Below are 27,100 nucleotides of genomic sequence, written 5' to 3'. Positions count from 1 at the left end.
TTATTAATTTTAGTTAATGTTAATTTCAACATGAACTAATAATTTTTTTAAATTAAATGTATTTATTAACATTAGTTAATGCTCTATGAACTAACATGAACTAACAATGAACAATAGTGTTTTTTTAGTAAATTAATAAATGCTGTAAAAAATATATTGTTAATTGTTTGTTCATGATACCTAATGCATTAACAATGTTAACGAATGGAAACTTATTGTAAAGTGTTACCTATTTTTTGTCTAACAATTTTGATGAGCTTTTCCAGTTCTCAGAGCCATTAACTCAGCAGGGAGTCCCGATGGTCAAGGGATTCACAACCTTCCGCCGGCAGAGGCTAATGCGTGCTTCGTCTCTCACCTACTTGCTGGCTATTATGTAAAAAGTTTACGCCTGAAAATCACAGGACATCGGCTAGTCTAGTGTGATGCCGGCTTAAGTCTTCAAGTGTTTTCGCAAGAGGTGGAGGGTTGTGGAATTGCACACACAGACCTGATACAAGCCATAAGCTAATAATTACACTAAAGATGGAGTGGTAATCTAGACATAAATGCCGAACCGACTGCATTAGTGCAGTAAAGTTTGCTTTTGTACTTCAAAAATGTACATGAATGTGCATTTGCTTTTGTGGCAACTTTTGAGAGTTTTTTTTTTTTTTTTGACATTATTTAGAAGTAATCTTGGTAGTCTTGGACATAATACTGACACCTGTTGGCATGGAGACAAAGTATTTGTTTGAGAACCCAATCAAATTGCAACACAAAGCTGGTCGTGTCTCAACATGGCGGCCAAGATGAGAGGTGACCTTCCATTGCTAGAATTAAACAGCTTTGTCTAGGTCACTGATATGACTGGTGTCTCATTTGAGTTTACATCATTTTAAAGTGTTATTCATTTCTTTAGTTTTAAAACTTAAGTTGTAAATGACTGCACATTCAAAATGTGCCAGTATAAGATCTTTGATCTGGTCCCTGTTTTGATTTGAGACATCTGTTCTGTATGTCAGTGCTACAAAATCCACCCAGCAGAGAGCACTATATACTTACCTGTATACTAAAAATAATAAACAAATTGATATGTTGCAGTGTCAACGCAGTTTTTTTAAAAAAGTAAAATGAATGTATTAAGCTGTATTGAGCGAGCAGCTACAAAAGTCTGCAAGATCTAATTGCCATACATGTGATGAGTACAATTAACAATATTCTGTTAAATTCTGACACATTTCTATCAATGTGAATGGAGTACGTCCAACAGGGAGATAAAAATCTGTATCTGCATGCACGGCTTTGTTTGGTATTAGGAGAGCATCTCCAATCTCCATCACAGGAAGAGGAAGAGAAACCTATTTATGGTCAGCTGAATACTTAAGTAATCAGATTCAAAAACAGAACATCTATTCTGTTTCAGTGATGGGACAAAACCTCAAAGGGGAAAGAAAGAAAGAGACGCAAGAGGAAGTGACAACACACGTCTCACAAGTTTTTGAGAGAGAAAGATAGAAAGCGGCAGAAACCAAGGGCGTAGCCTGTAAATCGCTTGACAAATTTTGGAACCACAACCTTACGAGGTAAGAAATGCAGAAAAAAAATGAAAGAAAGTTGAAAGGAAGGGTAGGATGTTCAGAATGATGCTAAGGGTGAGCAATGAAGGGAGGGTTGGGCATGCATGGGCCTTCAGGCCTAGTCAGGGTAAATTGTGGACAGACTCTTTGTCTGGTTCACATGTTGATTTATTTAATTAAATATTGACTAATCTCACAAATGTAGAGCCTTTGCGCACAAATATGTGAATTAAACAGGTTTTTTAAATTTATCTGTGGCTTATTCATAAGACTGTTTTCCAGTATGAGTATATTGAAAGCAAGACGAAGGGCACTGATCACATCGCTACTTGCACAGCACACTTCTTTAACTATTTTAAATGAAGTCCTCAGCTGTAGTTTGTGAGAGATTGATACAGTAGAAAATCACATCTGGGTAGTTGAGATGAAATGTCTAGCAGTGTCTGTCTGTCTATCTATCTATCTATCTTTATACTGTACAGATATCTATCTTAATGTAATATTATATTCAGATTATTCACAGTACACAAAGCCAACAACCTTTGAACTTCTACAAGGCTTTTAAAACTTTATACTTTTATGTAAGGCTTTGTCAAGCCAACATTAAAGTTTGTCTTCTCAAACTTTACTTATCTAGTTATGCCCTTATATTACTATAATTGATAGAACAAATTAAAATTACAATATAGCACCTTTATAATTTTTCAATTATAAATGCATTTTAACCTAAGAAACCATGGACATTGTCCTGAATATCTGCAATTGATTTTTGACAAAAGCAATAGTTTTAAATTGCACTTAGAGCTATAGATATGGGAAATAGCTGAGATTGTGGAAGCATGACATTCTATGCCATCTCTGTTAAAACAGAATGGCAGCGTGGGACCTGTCCATCACTGTAGAGGAACTGGGACCGGAGGCCCCACCTCTTAAAATCAGTGTCACCTCAGATCTGCACATTGGTGGAGTCATCCTCAAAGTTGTGGAAAAGTCACGTGAGTTTCTGATGGTTGTCTTTTTAATTTTGGTTATTTATAGATTTTTTTGTTTTGTTTTTTGCAATAACTCTGACCTTCTGGGCCCTCTATCTTATTGCAACCCATACAGCATTTTTGTTTTTCCATTAAAAGTTATAATTTTTAATAAACGTGTACATCAGCACTTATGTGATTGCAAATTCAATAAGGCACTGGGGGCCGTTTACATGACAACATTTTCAACTAAAAATGGAAAACTTTTTATGCGTTTTGGCTGTTCGTTTACACGACAACGGCGTTTTGGGGCCTGAAAATGCAAACTTTTGAAAAAAACTTTTCAAAGTGCACGTTTTTGAAAATAATGACGTCATGCGCACGCGTATTACGTGTTATATAAAGAATGATGGATTGATTGGCATCAATTTGAGATGTAAAATTATCAATATGAATACTGGTGTCTGTGCAAATAACAATAATCAACAAATTCATTTGGAGTGTTTTGGATGGAGTGTGAACATTGTACAGTAGGCTGAACCTGCAATTTGAAAATCTTGAAATTAATGTATGGATTCAGATGGGAAAAATGTATTTGTATTTTAAATGTTATTTATTTATTTACTTAATTTTATTTGATGTACCTTTGCCCTGCAATTCATTCACCCACCGCTCAGTCTATAGGCATGCTCACGAGTACTTCAAAATAACGCGTAAGACATTCAAAACTACAGTGGCGGACTACAGAACTGTGTTTGTGCTGCTCAAGATTTTGAGTTTATTGATGCTTCTCCAGCAAAGTATTTGAAGTAATAAAGCAACCTCATCGTCCGTCCAGAAAAATTGCTCGATGCTTTCACCATCTTCATTGTTTGTATTCACCGCTCTGTGGATGAATGCTTATGTGCACAGGCGCATAGTGTTTCTTTACAAAGTGACATCGCCAACTACTGGCCTGGCATGCATAATACAGTGTTTTTAGTCATTTTCGCAGATCCGTGTGAATGTGGATCGTTTGACAACGTTGTCATCATGTACACGAAACTTTTAAAAAACGCAAAGGAAAAACTTTTCTGTTTTTAGTACATCGTTGTTGTGTAAACATACCCTTAGAAGCTATTTTTCTCACCACAGTTGTACAGAGCAGTTATCTATCAGCCCTTCTATCACCAACAATCATCCATGCGATTATCTAATCAGCCAATCATGTGGCAGCAGTGCAGTGCATAAAATCATTCAGATAAGGGCCAGGAGCTTCAGTTAATGTTCACATTAACCATCAGAATGGGTAAAAATGTGATCTCAGTGATTTGGGCTGTGGCATGATTGTTGGTGCCAGATGGGCTGGTTTATTTCTGTAACTGCTGATCTCCTGGGATTTTCACTCACAACAGTCTCTAGGATTTATTCCGAATGGTGCCAAAAACAAATAAATCCAGTGAGCGGCAGTTCTGTGGACGGAAACACGTTGTTGATGAGAGAGGTCAACAGGGAATGGACAAAATGGTTTGAACTGACAAAGTCTATGGTAACTCAGATAACCGCTCTATACAATTGTGGTGAGAAGAATAGCATCTCAGAATGCTATTATTTTGGCGGCACGAGGGGGACCTACACAATATTAAGCAGGTTGTTTTAATGTTGTGGCTGATCGGCTCTGGAAAAAATTAAGAGACTACTGCAAAATTATCAGTTTCTCCGGATTTACTATTTATAGGAATGTGTTTGAGTAAAATTAACATTTTTGTTTTATTCTATAAAATACTGAAAACATTTCTCCCAAATTCCAAATACAAATATTGTCATTTAGAGCATTTATTTGCAGAAAATGACATCTGGTCAAAATAACAAAAAAGATGCAAAAAAGATTTTTAAACAACACAATACTAATGTTTTAACTTAGAAAGAGTTCAGAAATCAATATTTGGTGGAATAACCCTGATTTTCAATCACAGCTTTCATGCGTCTTGGCATGCTCTCTACCAGTCTTTCACATTGCTGTTGGGTGACTTTATGCCACTCCTGTCGCACAAATTCAAGCAGCTCGGCTTTGTTTGATGCCTTGTGGCCATACATCTTCCTCTTGATCACATTCCAGAGGTTTTCAATGGAGTTCAGGTCTGGAGATTGGGCTGGCCATGACAGGGTCTTTATCCTGTGGTCCTTTATCCACACCTTGATTGACCTGGCTGTGTGGCATGGAGTATTGTCCTGCTGGAAAATACAATTCTCAGAGTTGGAGAACATTGTCAGAGCAGAAGGAAGCATGTTTTCTTCAAGGATAGCCTTGGGCAGAAGAATCTGCCCAATTCCAGCCTTGCTGAAGCACCCCCAGATCATCACCGATCCTCCACCTGGTCATCTAATGGTTAGACGGAGACCTGGAGATGCCTACAAGCCACAGTGTCTTGCACCCACTGTGAAATTTAGTGGAGGATTGGTGATGATCTGCAGGTGTTGTCAGTACTTTATAGAATAAAACAAAAATTCAAAAAATGCAAAAGTTCATTTTACTCAGACACACACACACACACACACACACATATATATACTGTATATATATATTTGGATGTTTAATCATGTCATTTTAGTGAGTTGGGACTGTTTTATAATGGAAATATAGGATTTTTTGGAACTCGTCTTTTGGAATATCTGAAGGCAAACCAAAACCAGATTTCGCCCCCTACAACAGCATATGGGAGAACAGATTTTATACAGGTGAAAAACTGATAGCTTGGCCCATTATTCAAAGTGGTCCAGGCTTTAAAGGCGTTAATTTTACTTTCATTTGTAAGAATTGGTTTGACCATGGATGGCTAACCATTGAGTACATCAGTGTAATGACGGTTTCTATAAAACAATCTGAAGCATTTTTTATGGAAAAAACAGTAGCCTAAACATTTAAAATCTATAATTAAAACTGCCTTTGTTATAATAAAACTAAGTAGACTTCTCATTCCCCATTTATAGTTTTAATATGAATCAATAACATTTCTTTCAAATCATACCTGTTACTACAGTTGATGTTACTACAGTAATGGCACACACTATGTTTTTCGTCTTTTTCCTCATCAGCGATGTTAAGAATGTCAGGTCTGTCAGGCCCTATGATGTTTGACATTCTCAATATCGCTTCAAAGTAGAAAATTCTCAGTTTAATTCAAATTTGTGGTCTATACCGATGATGCATCCATCGCGAGGACGTGCGTGAGTTGCATCGCGCTGTACAGATGGGAAACGCATTTAGCACTTAAACACTTTTGGGATAAAAAACTGAATATCTTAAGGGGTATCCCACACAGTAGGTAATCTTTCATTATCTAGTAGGAGAACTCTTTAATTTAGCTAACCAGTGCGAGGTGGCCATTTATCACAAAATCATGCAGGAAAAGACTGTCAAAGCCTAAGATTCGTCCTAAACCTTCTCCCCCTCACCTCCACCAGTTACAGCGCCCCTGACCTTAGCTCTCAGTTGAGCTACAAGAACACTAATACATGTCAAACTTCTATGGTGTCAAGTGTGCTCCACTTCTGGCTGCATGCAAACAAAGAAGTTATCTCGTGTATCATGAACTGAATCAGTGAACAGGCAGAAATAAAGATTTTAAGTGAAAAATTACTGACATTTCAGCCTGTTCCTCATACAAAGCTGCCGTATGTGTTCAAAAGATGTGAAGTATAGCACAGAAGTCATATGGACTACTGTTATTGTACCTTTTTTGTCCTTTTTGGAGGTTGACAGCTACAGCCTTACGTTGTATGAAAAAAATAAAAACAAAGCTTGGACATTTAAGAAATATGTCCTTTTGTACTCCAGGTTTGAAAGAAAAGAACAGAATTCTTCCTATTTTATTATTTGTAGAAATAAAGAAGGATTGGTCCGATCATGCTCTATGGTGGGAACAGAAACAACAGTGGTTGCTGAAGCCGTCCTGGACGCTGGATAAATGTGGGATTCATGCAGATGCCCGACTCTGCCTCACGCCCCAGCACAAGCCTCTGCGGTTGGGTTTGCCCAATGGCACCACGCTCCGTCTAAGAGCCTGCTTCTCCAGCCCTGTGTTCCGTACTGTCATAGGCATCTGCAAACTCCTGAGTAAGTGATGAGATGAGATTAAGAGACTGTTTATTTGTATAAGGCCAGAAATATACTCCAGACAAGTAAGCAAACTCAGTTGTGAATGCATGGTCAATGCATTGCAAGCAATGCGTTTTTGTGGTAGTAACAAACCTTCAAATGTCTGTTCCATTAAAGACCCCATTAATTCAGAATTGGAGTTTTGTGGCTTTTAGTCCATGTTCACTAGCTTTGAGGCTATCGAAATGCTAGTGTACATCTAAATAATGTACCTAAATTATTGTTAAGCAGATACAATTATGCACAGACTTGCACTTATGGGTTTTGCCTAATCAAATGCTTTCGACAATGAGGACAAATACTCCCTCTAAAAGCATCTGTCACTGACAAGCATTAACAAGCAGCAAATCATGGTTCATGGCTGTAACAAAAATAAAGGCCACAGAGCGCAGTTGTTTGGTTCCAGAAGTAAAAATCCCATTCAGATTTTCCATAGGGGAATACATTTTTTATGAGAATGTATACACCTTTAAAGACAGACCTACCACGAGCTCTGATGTTGTTAATTTATGGTATATGCTTCTGTTGAAGCCAGTAATCCATGTCATTTCATCCTCATTTAAAAAAAAAATACAAAATCATGTTTAAAAGCTGAATTTCTAGTTACAAACTATATCCATGATCCTTAAGGGCAATGATCCACCGATCAGAGAATTCTGGCAAACAAAATACGCCAAACAAGCTCCTCAGTGACCCCCCACTGACATGACATACTGTGCATGACGCAAGAGAGTCTGTCTCCCTACACTCTTAAACTACTTATTTATTTGCTTATTTATTTTGCAATTTCAATACATTTACAAGATTCTGTACTTATATTCAACAACTTTACATCAACAGTTTTACATTTTTCCATTGTTTCTAATTCACTTACGTCACTTGCAATGCTTCATTGGATGTTCATGAGATTGTAGTTCATGCCCTCATTAAAGATGGTAAGCCTTGTACTTTTGTCTGATTTTCAAATACTTTTTTTTTTTGTTGCTTTAAATCAAAGTTTGTAATGTTGTGAACTCAGAGCAGGTTGGTTTGGCTTATAGCTCTTTTATGAAGGTTTTTATGAAGTCCCTATGGAACAAATGAGTATGAGTATTTTTCAAGCCTAAAATGCTGGAGACAGTCCGTTAAATATACAAAATGTAATCATTTGAACATCAGGACTGGTCAGTGTAAGGTTTTGGATCCATGGAAGCTTTTCTTAACCACAGTAAAACATATTTTGACTTTATTTATGAAGAACAGTTGGCTACCTTGAGATGCTTTGACATGAAAAATATTGCATGTTACACTTGGAGGTGACTGATTTTGTTATCTTTCCTTTAAGACATTCGCCATCCAGAGGAACTATCTCTCCTATGGCCAGTGGAAGCGAAGAAGAAAAAGAAAGATAAAAATGCTGAGGAAGAGATGTATGACATCACATGTGCACCACTTCCTTCAAGTGAGAAATGCCTGTACATTTGTATTCCTAATCATATACTTAAATGAAAAACATAACACTTGAGCCCACTTAACTGAACCTAGTCAGGTGATATTAAAAAAAAAAAGTACTTTGTACTGTTAGTTCATGTATACATTCCTAATATAGACTATAGTTCGCCATAGTGTTAGCACCTGATGTTATTTCAAAAAAGTAGATTTCAGATGCATCAAAATAGTATAAGGTCATTGTAAGCAGGTCTGCTGTTAAAATGTTACTGTGTGCCTTAAGTGTTTAGATTTGCTCATTTGTGCAATTACAGGCACCATCCTGAAGCTTGCCAATGGCATGCCTGCTTTCTTTGCTGAGTCACCTGAAACTGAGGCTGTGTACAAGATGCTGTCCATCAGTCAGCCTGCACCAGCACCAGAAACCATTACTAAGATGTACCGCTCAACAAATTTAGTGGAGAAAGCACAAGTTAACAGCAGGTAAGCCAGTGTGCTAATAGCAGTGAAAAGTGACTTAATTCACTTGAGGGTCCCCACCCATGGTCCCATCCCACCCTTACAAAAAGCACTACAGCAGAACAATGATTGATGGTATCAATGATAACTGCATGGTACTGAATGATTACCATTGAGAACATATTTACATGGTACTCCAAGGTACTTCAAAGAAGGGCATGGAATATCTACACAATGACAGTCTGATAGAATTGAATATTTTGAAAAATATGAAATGTTTGATAACAGATAAAAAAAAGTTAAGCATTTTTGCCCCCACATTTTTAATATCTGGGGCATTTTTGTCACTTTTGCTGGCATTTTGACCTGAGTCCTGGTTAATTTCTGACCCTGCCGTGAATATGTTGTAAAATGCATTTCGATTAAGCTGGAAAGCATCATGTGAGCGGTAATCTCTTCTCAGGTGGTTGGACTCATCCCGTTCACTCCTGCAACAGGGGATCAAAGAAAATGATAAACTCCTTCTGCGTTTCAAATACTACAACTTTCATGACGTCATACCACAGGTAGGTATTATTATGTTTTGCTCATTATTGCTGCCCATGGCATTTTATTAGTGTTGAGTATTTTAGCTATATATATGTTGCAAAATAATGCAAAAAATGGTTAATAAAAAAAAAAGATAACACACTGGTTACGAATGTAACCGTGGTTCACTGAAAGGAGGGAAAGAGATGCTGCTTCAGAAGCTGATGTTATGGGAAACTCCTCCCAGGAGTGATGATCTCTGAAGCCCTTTAGAATCATACCAGTCTACTGGCAGATGGCACGCCGCCCCTGATGCACGTGTCACCACGGGCGTAGAAACTGGAGCACAGCATCATTTCATTAGGATTTTTAACTGAAGGGAAGAGAGTGCATCTCTCAGTCCCTTAACAGCGATAAATCAGTAGTGTGGCGACTGATGCAATGTCTTGTTACCTCCTTTCAGGGAACCAGGGTTACAGTCGTTACCAGTACGTTCCCTTTCAAATTGGTCACTTCGACACCTACTAGCCTTTAGGGCAGTTGAAAGATGTTGACATAGTCTCAACTTCATATTGAGCAACAAGGAGGAAGAGAAGAAAACTCAGTAACCAAGCCTGGTTAGAAATATAACAATGACACTAGCCATAATGTGTAGTGAAACACAAATGTTCCATCCGCACCACAGTGGGGAAATGAACTCAAAACTGTCATAGACTGACAAAACAAATAAGGCCACTAGCCAACAGGGAAGTAGAACATTAAACATTGCTCTTCACTTGAGAATAGACAGGGAATGGCATGGACATAAGAACAACAGCCAAAACATAATGTTACTGTGAACATAAAAAAATCAACTCTGCTTCACAGCAAAGATCTAGGAAGAGAGAGATGGAAAGGTGTTAGGGGAAGCCCAGCCTGCGGCCAGGCACATGTCCTATGGGGACACACCCTTTGCCCAAGCCCAGGAGGAGGCCATGCTTCTCGTAGAGTGGGCTTTAACACCCATGGGAGACTGCACGCCTTGTGAATCATAAGCAAGCGCAACAACGTTGATAACCCAGTGAGCATGTCTTTGCTTGGAGAGGGCCACAGCCATCTCGCACCTCATAAAAATTTAACAACCAACGGGTGTTGGCCCACAAACAAATCACCCAAGGGGGCGTGGCCTGCCGCTAAAGTAGCAACATACACTTTGAGTGTAAATGGAGTCAGTCCTCAGTGTTGGGGAGTAATGAAATACAAGTAACAGGAATACGTATTTAAAATAAAAATGTAAGTAACTGTATTCCACTACAGTTACAATTTAAATAATTGGTAATTAGAATACAGTTACATTCAAAAAGTATTTTGATTACTGAAGAGATTACTTTGCATTTTATTGTCATTTGTTTCATTTAATATTTAGTCCTTTCAGATTGAAAACATTTATACATATAAATGATGCGATCCAAAGTGCATTTGAACAGCGGTGAAACACTTTCTTATGTGTTACATTCATACAAGCAGACAGAGAAGTAAGTTTGAAGTAAGTTTGAAGAACAAGAAATAGAAATAAACCTTGTGTAAATTGTCAGCTTTATGCTAAGCTAAAAATGCTATTTCTAGCCATTTTACATGCACGTTACCAGGCACGATATTTTTTTATCAAGAAAAATCACGATGGATCATAATTTCTTTTTTTCTAGTAAGACCTTTGATATTAGGGCAAAAATCATATTCTTGATAATAATTTTTTTATTGTTTTCCTGTAAAAATATCAGAAAATCCTTAAAACAAGATCAGTTTGATTTATCTTGTTTTAGAAACAACACTGCATAAGATATTTAGGTTTTTCAGACATGTGTATTTTGTCTTACTGTACTGGCAGAGTTTATTAAAGTCAAAACAAGTGAAAAAATCTACCAGTGCTGAAGAAGTAATCCAAAGTATTTAGAATACGTTACTGACCTTGAGTAATCTAATGGAATACAGATGAAATACCCATAGGAGCCTGGGTCATGGAGTACATGGACACAGTGTGTGGTCTCCAGGTCCACCTCAACTTCACCGAATATATGCTAGATCCTCAGAATGGTATGAGGGTGAAGTATCCATTCCCCTTAGCTGATCCCCTGACACGAAAACAAGTCTGCGTCACAGTTCAGGTGACAGAGAACATGCATCGCATGTACTGACAAGAGATGCTTCTTGCAGCAGAGAAGAAGCCAGCATGCCAGGTTTAAAATTGGGCATGACCATACTCCCATCTGCCAGTTTATGTATGCCACAATTGCAGTATTGTCTGTTTGGCTCATTACATGAAAGCCCAGTGCAACTGAAAAGCTCTGACTGATAGGAAGACTGCAAGCAGTTCCAGCTGCTTTATGCCCCAAGGCAAACGCACACCTGTCTAGATGCAAAAGACTAGACTGTCGCACAGGGCTCCCAGGCCTGTGTTGAATGCATCCGTCATGACAACCTTGCGTCTGGCCACCTGGCCGAGTGCAATGCCTTTCTGGTAAAACACAGGTGTTTTCAAAAAGCTAGTGCGGCTAGGCAGCGGCACATTACAACAAGAATTAAGCAATTTTGTCACCAAGGACAACGAGGTGCTCTCGAGTTAATAAACCTAAAGGGTTGACAACGGCTGCGATGGCCATCAAACCAAAGGCCCGCTGAAAGTGTTTCAGTGATAAAGCTTTCCCAGCTTGAAACTCGCCAACACACTCCAAATGGGCTAGCAGCAAATCCTTGCTATTCAGCTTATGCGGAGCGAGCACCGCATTGACACATTTCATGAATGTGTGAGGAGCTAGGGACAAGGAGAAGGGCAGGACTTTGAACTGGTTTGCAATGCCAGAAAGAATTGCAAAGAATTTCAAGAATGGCCTGTGATGAGGGGCTATGTCTCCGTGAAATTAAACATCTTTTGGTCTTTTGAAACAAACCAGTTCAGAGGACAGACGTGAGACACATTTTGTTTCTGATTAACCATCTTGAATGGAGACTTCGCAAGTGTCCGGTTCAAACATTTCAAGTCCAGAATGGGCCGCAGCCCACCATCCATCTTGGCAACCGGAAAATAACGGCTGTAAAAGCCTTTATAACAGTCTCTATCTTATCTTTATATTGCAAAACCGGCGTGTCCTGCACTGTGACGTGGAGTACAGAACGCTGTTGAAGTGAGGTGGTCACGTCACAAATTGGAGCACATAAACGTGCTCAATAGTGCACAGCCTTCAGCTGGAGAGGCCCGAAAGACCGCGCCACTTGTCCGCGTAACAGGCCAAAGGACACAGGGTGTGCCTGTGTCCACTTGACTCTGAACAACACCACATAGAGCTGTCATGCATTACATTGGGAGCTGGAAATGAGCTATTTTTTTCTAATTTGACCTTATTTGCAGTGAGGTCCATGACTACTATTGTAATGTGACAAACATTTGACATGGAGCCAACAACAGCATAAACAGTAACATAGTTGTGAACATCTTTTCATTCCCGGCTCACAAACGTGGGGAATGTGAGAAGCGAGTTCCTGGCATATTTAGCCAGGGGTGTCACTAAAAAGACAGAGCCACCCATAGACCTGCCAATTTCCTGTGTAGTGGTCTTGGTTGCCCGAGTGCTAATTCGTGGCGTGGCATATTTATCATTCACCACAAAGGTGGCAGCGCCAGAGACCTGAACTCTTACTGAATAGTGTTGTTAATGCTGCTCTGGGACAAATGGCACCGGTGGCAAAACTCGGAGGTGCGCCAACATGATTCACACCATTATTTCTTATTTTTTTGTAAGGCTCAAGTGAGAAACTTCAAGTAACGCAGTCTCAGAGGCAGTTTTGTTATGTTATCCTGACTGCGGGGGAAATTACGGTAAGCACCTCACTTATATTTTGATATCCCAGACATCTTCACCACTGTGAATGAGAGAGAGCCACAAACCGCCACAGGCGTACTGAACAGGTCGAGGCTGTTGGAGATGGAGAAGGGGAGAGACGCAGTCCCAAGCCATCGTAAAACATTCACAAATTCTCCAAGCTCTGTATACAGTCCTTGCTAGATATAGGAAGAAGTGGGGACCAGCGTCAGCTTCCCCAGAAGCAAGCCGAGAGCGTAGCACTTTGAGTGTCATGTGCTTGCTATGAACTCATTCAATCTCAACAAGCACTGCAGGGATTAACGTCAGCATTATAGAACCCCAATCAGCCAGCCCCCTCCACCAGACGTGATCATGTCATGCGCCAGCGTGCAGATCGTCTCGGCCGTACTGGGAAGGCAGAGCTGCTTTAGATGGAGAAGAGGAGAGACACAAGTCCCGAGCCAGTGACAAATCATGCTCAAACTTTCCTTGCTGTATATCCCTCGCATGCCTCCCTCGTGAAGTCCCTCAACAGCCACAGAAGGAGTATAGCGGGAGGAGAGGGGAGCGGCTTCAGATTTCAGAACGAAAGCATGGCGAGTGTGAACCTTTTCGAGTTTCATGTGCCCAATAAACTTGGCGAGCTCTATGTCAGCGTCGTATTAAATGAGCGAAGCCACTTGATATGGAGGAGAGGAGGGACGCAAGCCTGTTCTGGCAAAATTTCATCCTCAGATATCTGTGCTCTATTCCCCGTGCTCACTCTCTTCCCTCGTGCGCTTCTCTGGAAGCCGCAGAAGAAGTATAGCTGGTGGAGAGGGGAACAACTTTGGCTTTCAGAACGAAAGCGAGCCGAGAGCAAAGCATCTTGAATTTCATGCATTCACAGTGAATGCAATCAGTCTCAACGAGCGCCGCTGTAAAACAGCGCTCATGCCCATCAGCCCATCGCTTTCTCTTCATGTACTTGTGGAAACGTTTGCAAAACATAATCTTTATAAACAAGTCGTTAAACAAAAGGCTCTTTTAGTTCCCTTTCACTGAAAGAAGCACACAATACAAAATGCATAACATCAAACATGGAATTCTTAAAAGGATATGCTTTTTTTTTTCTTTTTTTTTTTATGTAAATATGGCCCTTTGGTCTTTTTTCTCCTAATCAAAATGAATGAAAGAGAAACATGTGAATCTCTGTGCCAGAGTGACGCTGTGCGTCTGACGCAGCTGTACGAGCAAGCTAGATGGGCCATTCTGCTGGAGGAGATTGAATGCACAGAGGAGGAGATGATGGTCTTTGCTGCTTTACAGGTAAAGTGATGGAGAGCAGGTATCTGCTTCTCATACACATGAAAAATGGGCTTTATGTGTATATAATGTACAGTATTATCTTTGTGTGTGTGATCACATCAGTACCACATTGGGAAAGTGTCACTGACGGAGCAGTTTGTGGCGTCGTGTCCTGGTATGGAAGATCTAGATTCGGCTCTTCAGTGTCTGGAGGTCAAGATGGAAGGAAAGAACAGTGCTGATGACATGTTGGTTAGTTTCACAGCATAAACATGTTATTTACTTTAACACACTTTAACAAAGCCAGTATTCAAATGATTAACAATTGGAGCATCAAGCAATCACAAACCAGTCACATGCTATCATATTATATTCCTGCAAAACAGTTTTTGCTTTTGCTTGTTTTGTTCCAATGTTTATATCTTGACTTCAGAACTGGGTCTTTGAAACCAACATGGAAAACCACTGCTAAAGAAAACACACATTTGTGTAATTAGACTTTTCACTCAAACCTTGATATAGCCCTTGAGCCAAAATCCCCATTTGACAATAAGGCTTGATCTACCTTATGCATAAGTAATCAAATGAGTTCATACTTTTTGCTGCTAAAACGATTCATTTGGCTTGATTTTCATGCCAACTGACTTACACATACCAACTTTCACTTACACATAAGGGTCATCTGAAATGAGCTGTCAACCTATGTAACATTTAATGTGTGCACACAGGAAACAATGACAGCACCAGAACTACATGACTACCTGAAAATATTTAGGTAAGATACAAACCCCAGCCATCCTCTCACATACACACTTAATGTTTGTGGTGATATGGTTTATGTTATTAATGTTTCTCCTGTGGTTTCATATTCTCTCAGGCCAAAGAGGCTGTCCCTGAAAGGATATAAACAATTCTGGTTTACGTTCAAGGATACAACCATCTCCTACTACAAGAGTAAAGAGGAGAGCTGTAAAGAGCCAATTCAACAGATGAACCTTAAAGGTAATTTCTCACACATGTATACTAACACCTGTATGCACATGGCATGCACAGACACACTATGACTCTCATCATCACAGGTTGTGAGGTGGCCCCTGATGTGAGCATTGCCGGGCAGAAATTTTGTATCAGGCTGCTGATCCCGGGGCCAGAGGGCATGAATGAGGTCTACCTGCGCTGTGAGCAGGTAAATCAATGATATGTTAAGAACAGCTTAAATGTAGGGCTGCAAACAAAAACTATATTGACAATTGATTCATATATTTCTCAGTTTTAATCATGAGTATTTCTCTGATTTTTCGAATACACCACATCTTTCTCAATGCTCTCCTTTCAAACAATGCGCAGATTTAGTCGCTCATTTAATTGCTTTTTTTTTTTTTTTTTTTTTTTTTTTTAGGACAAGCTATTTTGCAAAATGATCACTTTATAAGAATGTAACAGTAAACTTAAGTTGTGATTGAAATGTAAGGGGTCGTTCACATGAAAGCGTTATGGTGTTACAAAAGCTAGATTCAGGAAAAAGAATGGAACAGAAAACAGGTGTTCTGAGGCAGGTTTTTTAAAGTTGAACATTTAACTTGATGCAGTCTCTTAGAAACGCACCGCTCATGCAAAAAAACAACAAAAAAAGTGCCTTCGGAGTGAAGAGCCCCTAAGTTCCCCTAAAAAAACCTCTCAAGCACATTGAACAGCACAAGAATTCTGTACTGTAGCGCTTGACATGGTAACCTGGCCACATGCAACTATATGCTTGTGACATTCTTTGAAACAATTAAAATAAAATAATTCCATGCTTGCACAACTTTTTCCCACTGCAGATTCCTCTTTAGCCTCCACTATTTTTCAAATGTTTTTTGTTCATACAAATAGGAATTTTGCTAGTGCAAATCAATGTCACTGACAAAGGCTCTTCATGCGCAGAACAAAAACCAGACTAATCAATAATGAAATTCGTTGTTGCAGCCTTACTCATGCGATATCAAATGATCGTATGCGGTGGATGACTGATATCAAACCTAACACCATAAGAAGAAAATGATTTAAATTTGAAATTTAGATTCTGATTTGATAAATTTATTTGAACATGTACTGATTGTTGGTGCTAGACAGGGTGGTTTGAATATTTTAGAAACTGCTGATCTCCTGGGTTTTCATGCAGATACAGAGCCACAATTGGGCATAAATATCATGAATCCGTGGATCTGTCGTGTCTTGTGTCAGTGGTTCAGGCCAGTTGTGGTGCTGTAATGGTGTAGGAATGGAATACTAATTGCCCATCATTTAAATGCCACAGCCTAGAAGTATTGTTAAGAGTATTGTTGCTTATCATGAGCATCCCAGCCAGTCTACCCATCTTCTAATGGCTACTTACAGCAGGGTAACATGTTATGTCACAAAGCATCTTTCTCATGGCACTAACTGCCATGAAAATGGCAGTTAGTTTAGTATATGCCAAGGCCTGCACAAACACCAGATCTCAGTCCAAGAGAGTGTCTTTGGGATGTGGTGAAGTGGCAGATTCTCTCTCTCTCTATATATATATATATATAAAATCACAGTACTATAAAAACTACATAAAAAAGGTCTTTGTCTTATTCTGTAGGAACAGCAGTACAGTCGATGGATGGCAGCATGTCGTTTGGCCTCGAAAGGCAAGACTTTAGCAGACAGCTCGTTCTCCAGTGAGGTGCAGAATATCCAGTCTTTCCTGGCCATGCAGAATACCACACCTAGTAATAACACAGCTCAGACAGATGACAGCATCAATACACACAGTCTTGTCTCTCCACGATACCAGAAGAAGTACAAACCCAAGCAGGTACCACAGTCTTAATATAAACTGGTCAATTACTGGATTACTATTTACTTTGACATATCATCTCTTAATTTGGCTTCTCTTTATTTTTTTCTCTCTCTTTCTCTTTCTTCTTGTTCAGCTCACACCGAGGATCCTGGAAGCCTACCAGAAAGTAGCACAGCTCTCATTAACAGATGCTGTTCAGAGGTTTCTTCAGATCTGGCAGGCTCTGCCTGACTTTGGGCTCTCTTATATTGTGGTCAGGTGAGTTTAGCATGCAGAGTTTAAAATATTTTAAAAGAATAGTTCACCCAAAAATGGAAATACGTTCATCACCACAGAAGTACCATGAAAGTAGTCTTTCACTAGTCTCAAGATTTTTGAAGCCACACAATAGCTTTTAGGGAGGAATATGAAGGTAAAACAGTGCCTAAATGATTTGCAAGCGCAGTGTAAAATTTGTAAAAGCGTGATAGAAAAATGTGCATGTGCAGAATAAGATTTGTGAAAGCGTAAATCAAATTGCAAGCGTTAAAATAAATTGCATGCGTACAAAAGGTATAGTGTAATAAAAAAATATTAGCAATACCTTAATGCTTTCTTAAGTGTAATTTGTGTGTTGTGAATTTGCAATTTCATAATAACACAAAGTAAATGTGGTCTGTATTCTTCTACTTTTGGCACTGTTTTTGCACCTAAACATGGCTGAAAACATTGCAAACCTGCAATCAGCAAAGAAAGGGTGTTATGAACAGCAAAATGGATTCACCACATAGAATCAGTTTGTATGTGTAAAATAAACTACTGCAAACGTGTAGCATAAAATTGTAGCTTTTTTTTTAAACCACTTGTGTTAAAGGGTGTGGTTGATGATGCCACAATACCAGTCAACAGTCAAACCTGACCATGGTGTGCATCTCCCACACCTAAGCATAAACTTTCTTACAGTGGGGTCAGACTAAAATTTTTATTTGACCTTGAAGTGTGTGTGTGTGGGGGCAGGTTTAAGTGGTTTACGAGGACTTTTTTAGGTTACAAAGGTTTTTTTTAGGTAATTACATGGGTGCTATAAATGTGCTATAAATGTGGTTTATGAGGACATTTCCAGTGTCCCTATAAATCAAATCACTTAAAAAAACATACTAAACGATGTTTTATTGAAAATGTAAAAATGCAGAAAGTTTTTTGTGAGGGTTAGGTTTAGGGTTAGGGTTAGGAGATAAAATCTATAGTTCGTTCAGTATAAAAATCATTATGTCTGTGGAGAGTCCTCATAATGATGGCTGCACCAACAAGTGTGTGTGTGTGTGTGTATGTGTGTGTGTGTGTGTGTGTGTGTGTGTGTGTGTGTGATCTGCATTGTGGTTGATGGATTTTCGTTTGACAAAATAAAAAAATAATGCTCTGTTATAGTCTCAAACATTAATTTATTTGTGTGTGTACATGTGTGTGTGTTCTGCATTGTGGATGTTTTATGTGGATGTGAATTTGTTATATTGTGTCTGATTTATTGATTTTTATTTGACAAATAAAACAAAAAACTTTTTTTTTTTTTTGTTTTTTAAAGAGTGTTATAGTCTCTCTCACTTATTTCCTATTTCAAATTTGACCCAAACAGTACGAACGGGGGACTGTTTGTTAAAACCACATAGACTCAACGAATCTAGTCCAAATTTTCTAGTCCAGACTTGGGCCAGTAAGCAACCACCTGGCGACTACCCAGAACACCCTAGCAATGCTTTAGTAACCACCCACAACACCTTAGCAACTGCATAACACCATGGCAACCACCTACAACACAAATAGATGAGCTTTATTTTCTTCAAAAAAATGATACAATTTAGTTACTTTCGCAGTTCCCTTTGGCAAAGAAATCACACAATTTTTACTGTTTTTTGTTTTTGTTTTGTACATCCATGAAATCACCACACAGCAAAACATTACCATGTCCTGATCATTGATTATTATTGATAGTTATTAAATACATTTCATTTACAATTGACACATTAAATCTGAACAAAAATGTTATGTACAAAACTATTTATTTTCACACAAATGCAGGTTTAAGGGTTGCCGCAAGGATGAGGTGCTTGGCATCGCCAATAATCGTTTAATCCGAATTGACCTGAGTGTGGGAGACATAGTGAAAACTTGGAGATATAACACCATGAGGCAATGGAATGTCAACTGGGACATCAAACAGGTATTCTGCCTTTGCTATCTTCATCTATTTCTAGGGATGGGCAATACCGCTTATTTTCTTTTCGATCCGATACTAATAATTTCAAGTCCAATACCGATACTTCTATTAAATTTAGTTTTTTGCGATTTCTTGGGATAAAATGGGTCATTTAAAATATTATTTTTAGTCATAATTCATCATTTTTTTTTTTTTTTTTACATTTGTGAGACTAAACAGAATTATTAGACTTCTGTTTTGTTTACCCTTACAAAAATTAACCATGGTTTCACTACAGTAACTATAGTTTAACCATGGTATTTAGTTCAGCCATAGTTACCAAACACTTAACCCCCCCCCCCCCCCAAAAAAAATACAAATATAAAAACAAACAAACATTGTTACTACAATATTACTTTAGTAAAACCATGGTTAACTATTTTTTTAATTACTTATTAACAACAATTACACACAAACTCATTATAAGAAATGTCACCTTTAGATATGTTGTTATTTTAGCGTGAATTTACTCCAGAAGCTGTTTCTCTGATTTTCTGTAATTACCTCTACAAGGCACTGATCCCTCTTGTTTGAACGAGCCTTGTGACGGCGCAAGCGCTTGTCTGTTTGTGTATTTCAGCATGCATGTTAAAATGAGCGGAAGAAGAAATAGTTCCCATCCTGCATAAGTATTTGCTAATATAGCCTAATCCTTTTTACTTCACTTTCAAGCTTATGATTATTGTTCATGGTAACCAAATAATAATATTTTAGAATCGATATTTTTGTGTGAGGATCGATATTTTTGATACAACATCAGTATCGGAAGTATCGATACATTAGGATCGATCCGCCCATCCCTATTCTATACTGGTTAGATTTGTCACTTTTTGAAGAACGATAGCTTCTTCATAGACCCAAATCGCAAGGTTTAACTCTTTTCTGGTTCCTCTCTCGGATTGAAATATCTCAATGTAACAATAATAAATGCCTCCTATATCTGTGCCAGGTTGCCATTGAGTTTGATGGGAACGTGAACATCGCCTTTAGCTGTGTAACAGCAGATTGTAAGATTGCCCACGAGTACATCGGCGGCTACATCTTCATGTCCACAAGGAGTCGAGACAAGAGTGACACCCTGAATGAAGAGCTGTTCCACAAACTGACCGGCGGCCATGAAGCTTTATGAGAAGAAAGAAAGTCTGTGCACTTACGGACTGCCTGCATTTATGGAATGAGATCTTCCAAAAACATTCAAGAAATAGTAATTAAACACCCCATGAAATGGTTATATGAACGGAATTTTCTTTCCTGTGTTGATTTGCAATTGAAAAAGGTTGGGTGGGATTTTTCAATGGGCTTTTTCTCTTTTTTTGTCACAGTGCAGCTCTACCATGCAGGGGCGCCTGCAGGATTTAAACTGAGGGTACACACAGAAATCTGGATATCTAGGGGGGTCCGGGGGCGTGCTCCCCTGTGAGATTTTTTATTTTATTTTTTGTGCAAAAAACAAAACCAGAACGTTCCATTCTGGTGACTTTGAGATAAGCATTTGTTTTATTTTCTTGAGGATGAGTAGCATTCATGTAACTATTGGCTAAAGCATTTCTTCCAGTAACCGTTCAGACAGACGCGTTTTCACGCTAAAAAATCAAAACGCACCACAATGAATAGAGCTGAACGCAGGGTTCTTGAGATGTGTTTTATCAGTTGAAGAAATTCTTTTTAACTTGACACAGCATCTAAAAATGCAGCGCTCCTGCGAGCGATGCTAAAAACACAGTGAAACGTGACGCAGTTTTCAAAAGACATATATCTAGCGAATATTTATATGGAAAATGATTTAAAAACAGTGTGAGCGGACGCAAAAACACGTTCAGTTTGAACAGCCCCTTGTTCACATGACACAGCACTAGCTGAAGTTTCTCAAAGTTACCTCTCTAAAACACAGCCTTTTGTTTCAGTTTATTGTAGATAAAATTACACTGTATCAAGCGCTGTTTGTTCTCTGTATTCGTAAATATCCGGAAACTGTTTTACTGTGTGAGAAACCGCTCCAAATGATTCAATGAGAGAGCAGACCGAACGAATTGTACTGAATCATGAATCGATTCAGACCGCTTTGCAAGCCTGTTTGGCCAATTCACTGAAAAGAACCGACTCAAAAGAATTATCCATTCGCAAATTGGTCATTGCTAGTTCTTTTAAACAGCCAACAGAAATACAGGACACATTTCATGATTGATTAAATATTCTGAGATTAAATATGTCTCAGGTCAGTCGGAGCGCTCATGGTACGCACAGTGCGTAGGGCTGTACAGCTGCAGGCGCCCCTGTTTGTTACTTTCTATTGCTACTTAGCATTTTATTGGACAAAAATGTGTACTATATGTCTCTGCGTACAAGATAAGGCAGCAGTATACTTGGTTAATTTTCCCAGTAGTTTTGTCAACTTTTACAAGTACACTAGCTTATAGATTACCTAAAAGCTAACATACATGGACTAAAAGCTGCAAAATTTGGATTTCATGGGGTCTTTAATAACCTAGAAAATGTCAGTACACATACAGATATGCCCAGTTGACATCAAAACAACACTATTGTGTCTTGACAGGATTGTAAGTCTTTTAATTGTAAGTTTTTAATTCTGTGACATTCAGCAGTGTGTGGAATTTCTCTTTTCTCTATTTAGCTTTGATCGTTCTCAATTTAGATTATTTTCAGTGTTAACACCAACACAAATACATTTCTAGCATATTTTTTCCATCATTCTGTAGTTATTAAATTTCACTTTCAAACATTGTGAGGCTTTAGTTTTTATTTTTTAAATTTAGTTTCTGATGCATCTACTATCTGTCACACAGACAGACTAATAGAGTGGTGCAAAGTAGTGCACAGTGCAATTCATGTGTAGTAAAAAGCTCTCAGCTTATTTATTTTTTAAATATAAACCCAGCATAAATAAACCTCAAAGTTCATGCTTTTGTAGTCTTGTACTTATAAAGTCTCATTGAAAGACTATGGTGTTAAATGCAGTTTAGCCTGCATAGTTTAAGACGTTTAAGTATGCAGCTCAAGTGTTGAAAAGGATACATTGTGGTGACATAATTTAGCAGAGGAAACCACAAGTTTACAAGCATTCTGTGCTGCAGACGAAGAGCATGCTCCATCCTGTGCACTAAAATGAGTAAAATGCATAAAGTAAAGCACACTTAGAGGGAACTCAGCTCACTGCAGTCATTGAGTGTTGAGAAAGTTTAAAGAAGCAAAGTTTGTAATAATGAACTTGAATAAACTAAGATCAACAGTACATTTTTAATGAAACAAATAATTCATTAATTACAAATGAAACTCTAAAACATAAAAGTGTCTTCCAAATTCTCAGCAGATCATTTGCTTTTATATTTTACATTATAACTCATGTTTAATCAATACATTTAATGTACTGAGCACAGAATATTCCTTTTATTTATTATAAATGCCTTAATATGTTTATAACAGAGTCTGACTTCAATGAAGTCTGAATTCAATGAATGGTGTATAGGCAACAGTACAGATGCTAACCTTTTGAACACCACTTAGAGAGTTCACAAAAAATAATTAAGTTATGTTGTCATTTAAAGGGATAGTTCACTCAAAAATGAAAATTCTCTCATTATTTACTCAGCATCATGATATCCGCAACCTGGTCTCATAGAATGAATGTTATTCTATATCCGTTTTTGCAAACTGACAATTTGACAAACTGATTTTCACTCTATTACTCACCCTCCACTATGTTATTATATCAAAACTATATAACTATATATCTTCTACTTTAACGCATGATTTGAAAAACAAAACATTTTAACACTTGTATCACAGACCCACATACATATACACACTTATTCCTATATCATTAGCTTGCTTGGTAGCTCACTTGATCGAGTGTTGGACTTTGAGTTTGATGGCTGTGGTTTGAGTCCACCTAAAGACACTCAAAAGTGAAAGTGGCATAGAAGTGACATTAAAGTCGTGGTTGCCTCAGTTAATGTGTGTTTTCTTTTTCGAATTTGCATTTTAAAACACTATCGGTTAGGATTAGGTGTTGGTTTAGGTAAGGATGTCTGTTTTGTAAAACTCTTATTTATCTTTTCAGACACTATAGGTTAGGTTTAGGGTAAACTTTTAAGTTAGGGAAGTACGTTTTACTTATTAAAACCTCCATCTAAAATTCACCTTAAAAACCTTGTCTAATTACAACCTCATTTCGCTCGGTTTTGGCGCCCCCTGCTGGAAATTTCACTTAAAAACTGCAGCTAAACGTGTAATAAAGCCCGTAATTTCAGTTTTGCAAAAATGTTGCAATGCTCAAGTAAATTTCATGAGACCAGACTGGATATCCCAGGTGTGTATGACTTTATTTCTTCACCAGAACCTATCTGAAGAAAAATATCTCAGCTCAGTGGATCCTTAAAACAACTATTTTAATCACATTTAAGCCTCTAAAAAATGTATGGTGACAAATTAATTTTAAAACTTACAATTGTAATTGTCTTTAATGTTGAACTTGCATGTGTAATAATATGAGCGGTCACTGTTGGAAATTTCATATCAACCACACATTTTAACACAATTATTAACAAGTTGAAACCTAAAAATTAAGAGCAATTAAACACATTAAAAAGTGCAACATTTAGAGTGACAGAAAAAACACCTCACGAGCATTTTCACGTAGTAAAGGGGTGCTGTAGACTCACTATCAACTCTTGGTGAAAAATACTTTATGCGCTCCCACACGTAATCCATTTTGATCGACGCTTCGAGTAGCTTTGAGACAAACAGAAAGAATGTGGGATATTCCTACTTGTTATCTCCGATCTCCAACCATAAACACATTCCATTGCCAGATGCATGGAAGATAATGTTTAAGGAACCAAACTGCAACGCTCCCGTTAGCTTAGCAGGTATTTGTTTGACTGTCACCAGAGATGTCTCCTAGCAACCCAATTCATAAACAATTCGCAACACTAGCATTTGTGCTATAGGTGTACGATTATAAAAAGAGAGTATAATTTACCATGTTTTGAACACCTGCTACTCTGCTAACGTTTGTTAAACAAGCTTTAATATCGTGTAATGTAAGAACTTTGACTCATTTATTGATATTATTTAATACAAGTGAATGTTTATTACTTATTTTGCATAACTTGCTGGGTGCTAACATGATTGTGTGACGTCACGCACATGCGTCTCGGCAAAATCAGAGTTGAAAATTTTCGCACGACTTTCCAAGTTGGAATTACGACTTCGAGTGGCGTTCCATTGCACTTTTCCCAGTAGGAAGTTGGAAAATCCGACTTTCCGAGGAACGCAGCATAAAACGTGGAGAAATATCTGATAAATTTGGCTATTTTAACAACGAAAAACATGATGAAAAGATATTTTGCACTTCAGACAAAGCCAAAATACCCCGGAACTGATTTATTATCACCTTCCAACCGACAAATATAGAAGCCTAAAAAAAACCAGTGTGCTGCAGTCGACCATATGTTGGATACGTTTAGGGTGGGGTTGCACCAATAAGGATTAAATGAAGAAAGTTAGCGCTAATCCAGGATTTGCTGATCCAAGTTTTATTTTTATTTGAGTTGCGTTGCACCACTTAATTTTAAATACTGTTTAACAAATCAGAGATTAAAATTTTAACCAGTGATTAAAACCTTCACTTGCGATTTATTTTGTCCGCCATGATGGATTCTGAACCTAGCGGTAGATTGTTATTATAAGAAAATGTCTCAGCGGTATGTACAATGTCACAAGCCTTAAAATATGGCAGCATAATTTAAGAAAAAAAGGACCGATAATATGAAACAAGACGCAAGTTGCACGGGTCTCAGATTGGATTGACCACCTCCCCTCACGTCAGTGCCATGCTTGTAACCGCTCTTGTTAAATGCCGAATCAATGCTCTCCTCTCGCTACTCTTTGAGTGACCCATCTCCGTCCCATGTCCACGCATGTACACGATGGAGAAGCAGTTAATCGCGCCGCCACTGAGATGTGAGCCATTGTACTCGCACCCCGGATTTGAAAGCACGCGTCATGGCCGAAGGCCCAAGATTTCCCACCATAGTAAACATAAATAAAATGATATAATGATAAATTTAGATTTACTGTGAAATTTAAATCAGGATCAAAATGATGGTTTAAATGTAGCCTAACCCTGATTATTTTTAAACAAAGTTTCAAATTTGGTGCAACAGAATTATCAGATAAACCTTGATTTCATCTAAATTTAAGAATAATCCTTGTTGGTGCAACACACCCTAGTGTGTTTGAGAAACATCAGACCGGATCATATCATCAGAACAGTGGTTCCAGCAGAGACAATGATGAGATAGCACCAGAAAACAAGACAGTATTACTGAAACAACTTGCCATGATCGGAGTGGAGTGCTGCTTATATTGGTTTTCATGCTGCAATGAGTCAAACTTCTCGGGGGATATTGTGCTTACTGTTTGTGTGAAGTGTTTAATTAATAAGGTAAAGTTGCTGTAAAATGTTTAGGTACACAGTACTGGGCATGAATGCAAGAACATTGGTGGTGGGCGTTGCAGCGTGAAGCATTTACATGTTTCCACTGATCATTGTATAAATATTCACTAAAATAAAATGTTGAAAGGTTTTTACAAGATGTTTAATGAATTAAATGAATTATTGCATTAAAATAATCTTTAAAAAAAGTCTTCTTTCTATCTTAAGCCAAGCAATGTGTTATGTCCCTGAGGTATTTAGCTCTTTGATCATGAAAAATTATTAAATTTGTGCTTTTGAGTGTCGCCATGAGTTACTTCAGAGTCATGTTTAAACATAAACATTAAGGAATGCTAATTATTTGCTCTCAAGGATATACCTAATAAATTGTCGGAACTCTATAATATACCATTAAAGGATCAAATCTCTTATCTGAGGAATAACACTCGTAAAAGTGGGAAAAGCAGAAGAGTAGGCCTAAGATTAAATTACTCCCCATTGATATATATATATATATATATATATATGCATGCACACACTGGCAGCCAAATGTTTGGAATAATGTACAGATTTTGCTGTTTCGGAAGGAAATTGGCACATTAATTCACCAAAGTGGCATTCAACTGATCACAAAGTATAGTCAGGACATTACTGATGTATAAAACAGCACCATCACTATTTGAAAAAAGTCGTTTTGATAAAATCTAGACAGGCCCCATTTCCAGCAGCCATCAGTCCAACACCTTATCCTTGAGTAATCATGCTTAATTGCTAATTTGGTTCTAGAAAATCACTTGCCATTATATCAAACACAGCTTAAAGCTATTTGGTTCGTTAAATTAAGCTTAACATTGTCTTTGTATTTGTTTTTGAGTTGCCACAGTATGCAATAGACTGGCATGTCTTAAGTCAATATTAGTTCAAAAATGGCAAAAAAGAAAAAAGAAAAAAAGAAACAGCTTTCTCTAGAAACTCATCAGCCAATCATTGTTTTGAGGAATGACGGCTATACAGTGCTTGACATTGCCAAAAAACTGAAGATTACAAAGGTGTACACTACAGTCTTCAAAGACAAAGGACTCTAACAAGGATAGAAAGGCTGGAATCAGGCAGATTCGTCTTTGTGAAGGACGCATGAATCAAGTCACGCACAAGGTTATCCTGGAAGAAAACTTGCTTCCTTCTGCTCTGACAATGTTCCCCAACTCTGAGGATTGGTTTTCCCAGCAGGATAATGCTCCATGCCACACAGCCAGGTCAATCAAGGTGTGGATGGAGGACCACCAGATCAAGACCCTGTCATGGCCAGCCCAATCTCCAGAACTGAACCCCATTGAAAACCTCTGGAATGTGATCAAGAGGAAGATGGATGGCCACAAGGCATCAAACCAAGCT

General features: G+C 38.1%; 1 protein-coding gene across 1 annotated transcript; it reads left to right on the top strand.

Moving 5' to 3' along the window:
• The first annotated feature begins 1,401 nt into the window (after window positions 1-1,401).
• LOC127433918 (fermitin family homolog 3-like) lies at window positions 1,402-21,991 on the top strand. The gene is made up of 15 exons (XM_051686273.1): window positions 1,402-1,565; window positions 2,430-2,554; window positions 6,393-6,626; window positions 7,993-8,109; window positions 8,411-8,579; window positions 9,019-9,121; window positions 14,123-14,230; window positions 14,333-14,461; window positions 14,938-14,984; window positions 15,087-15,211; window positions 15,289-15,395; window positions 16,815-17,030; window positions 17,149-17,273; window positions 19,071-19,212; window positions 20,198-21,991. The coding sequence occupies exons 2-15, from the start codon at window positions 2,431-2,433 to the stop codon at window positions 20,375-20,377; spliced, it is 1,926 nt and encodes a 641-aa protein (XP_051542233.1). The 5' UTR covers window positions 1,402-1,565; window position 2,430; the 3' UTR covers window positions 20,378-21,991.
• Window positions 21,992-27,100: the final 5,109 nt, after the last annotated feature.

This window comes from Myxocyprinus asiaticus, chromosome 4 (genome assembly GCF_019703515.2).
Source record: "Myxocyprinus asiaticus isolate MX2 ecotype Aquarium Trade chromosome 4, UBuf_Myxa_2, whole genome shotgun sequence".
Lineage (NCBI taxonomy): Eukaryota > Metazoa > Chordata > Actinopteri > Cypriniformes > Catostomidae > Myxocyprinus > Myxocyprinus asiaticus.
The sequence above is the reverse complement of the archived record's forward strand: the minus strand, read 5'-3'. Positions and strand labels throughout refer to the sequence as shown.

What these genes read in the sequence shown, in the direction of transcription:
- LOC127433918 (XM_051686273.1), top strand. Translation starts at nt 2,431, where the DNA reads ATGGCAGCGTGGGACCTGTCCATCACTGTAGAGGAACTGGGACCGGAG. An exon ending in CAAAGTTGTGGAAAAGTCAC is followed by an intron (nt 2,555 to 6,392) that starts GTGAGTTTCTGA and finishes TATTATTTGTAG; the next exon opens with AAATAAAGAAGGATTGGTCC. An exon ending in TGGTCTTTGCTGCTTTACAG is followed by an intron (nt 14,231 to 14,332) that starts GTAAAGTGATGG and finishes TGATCACATCAG; the next exon opens with TACCACATTGGGAAAGTGTC.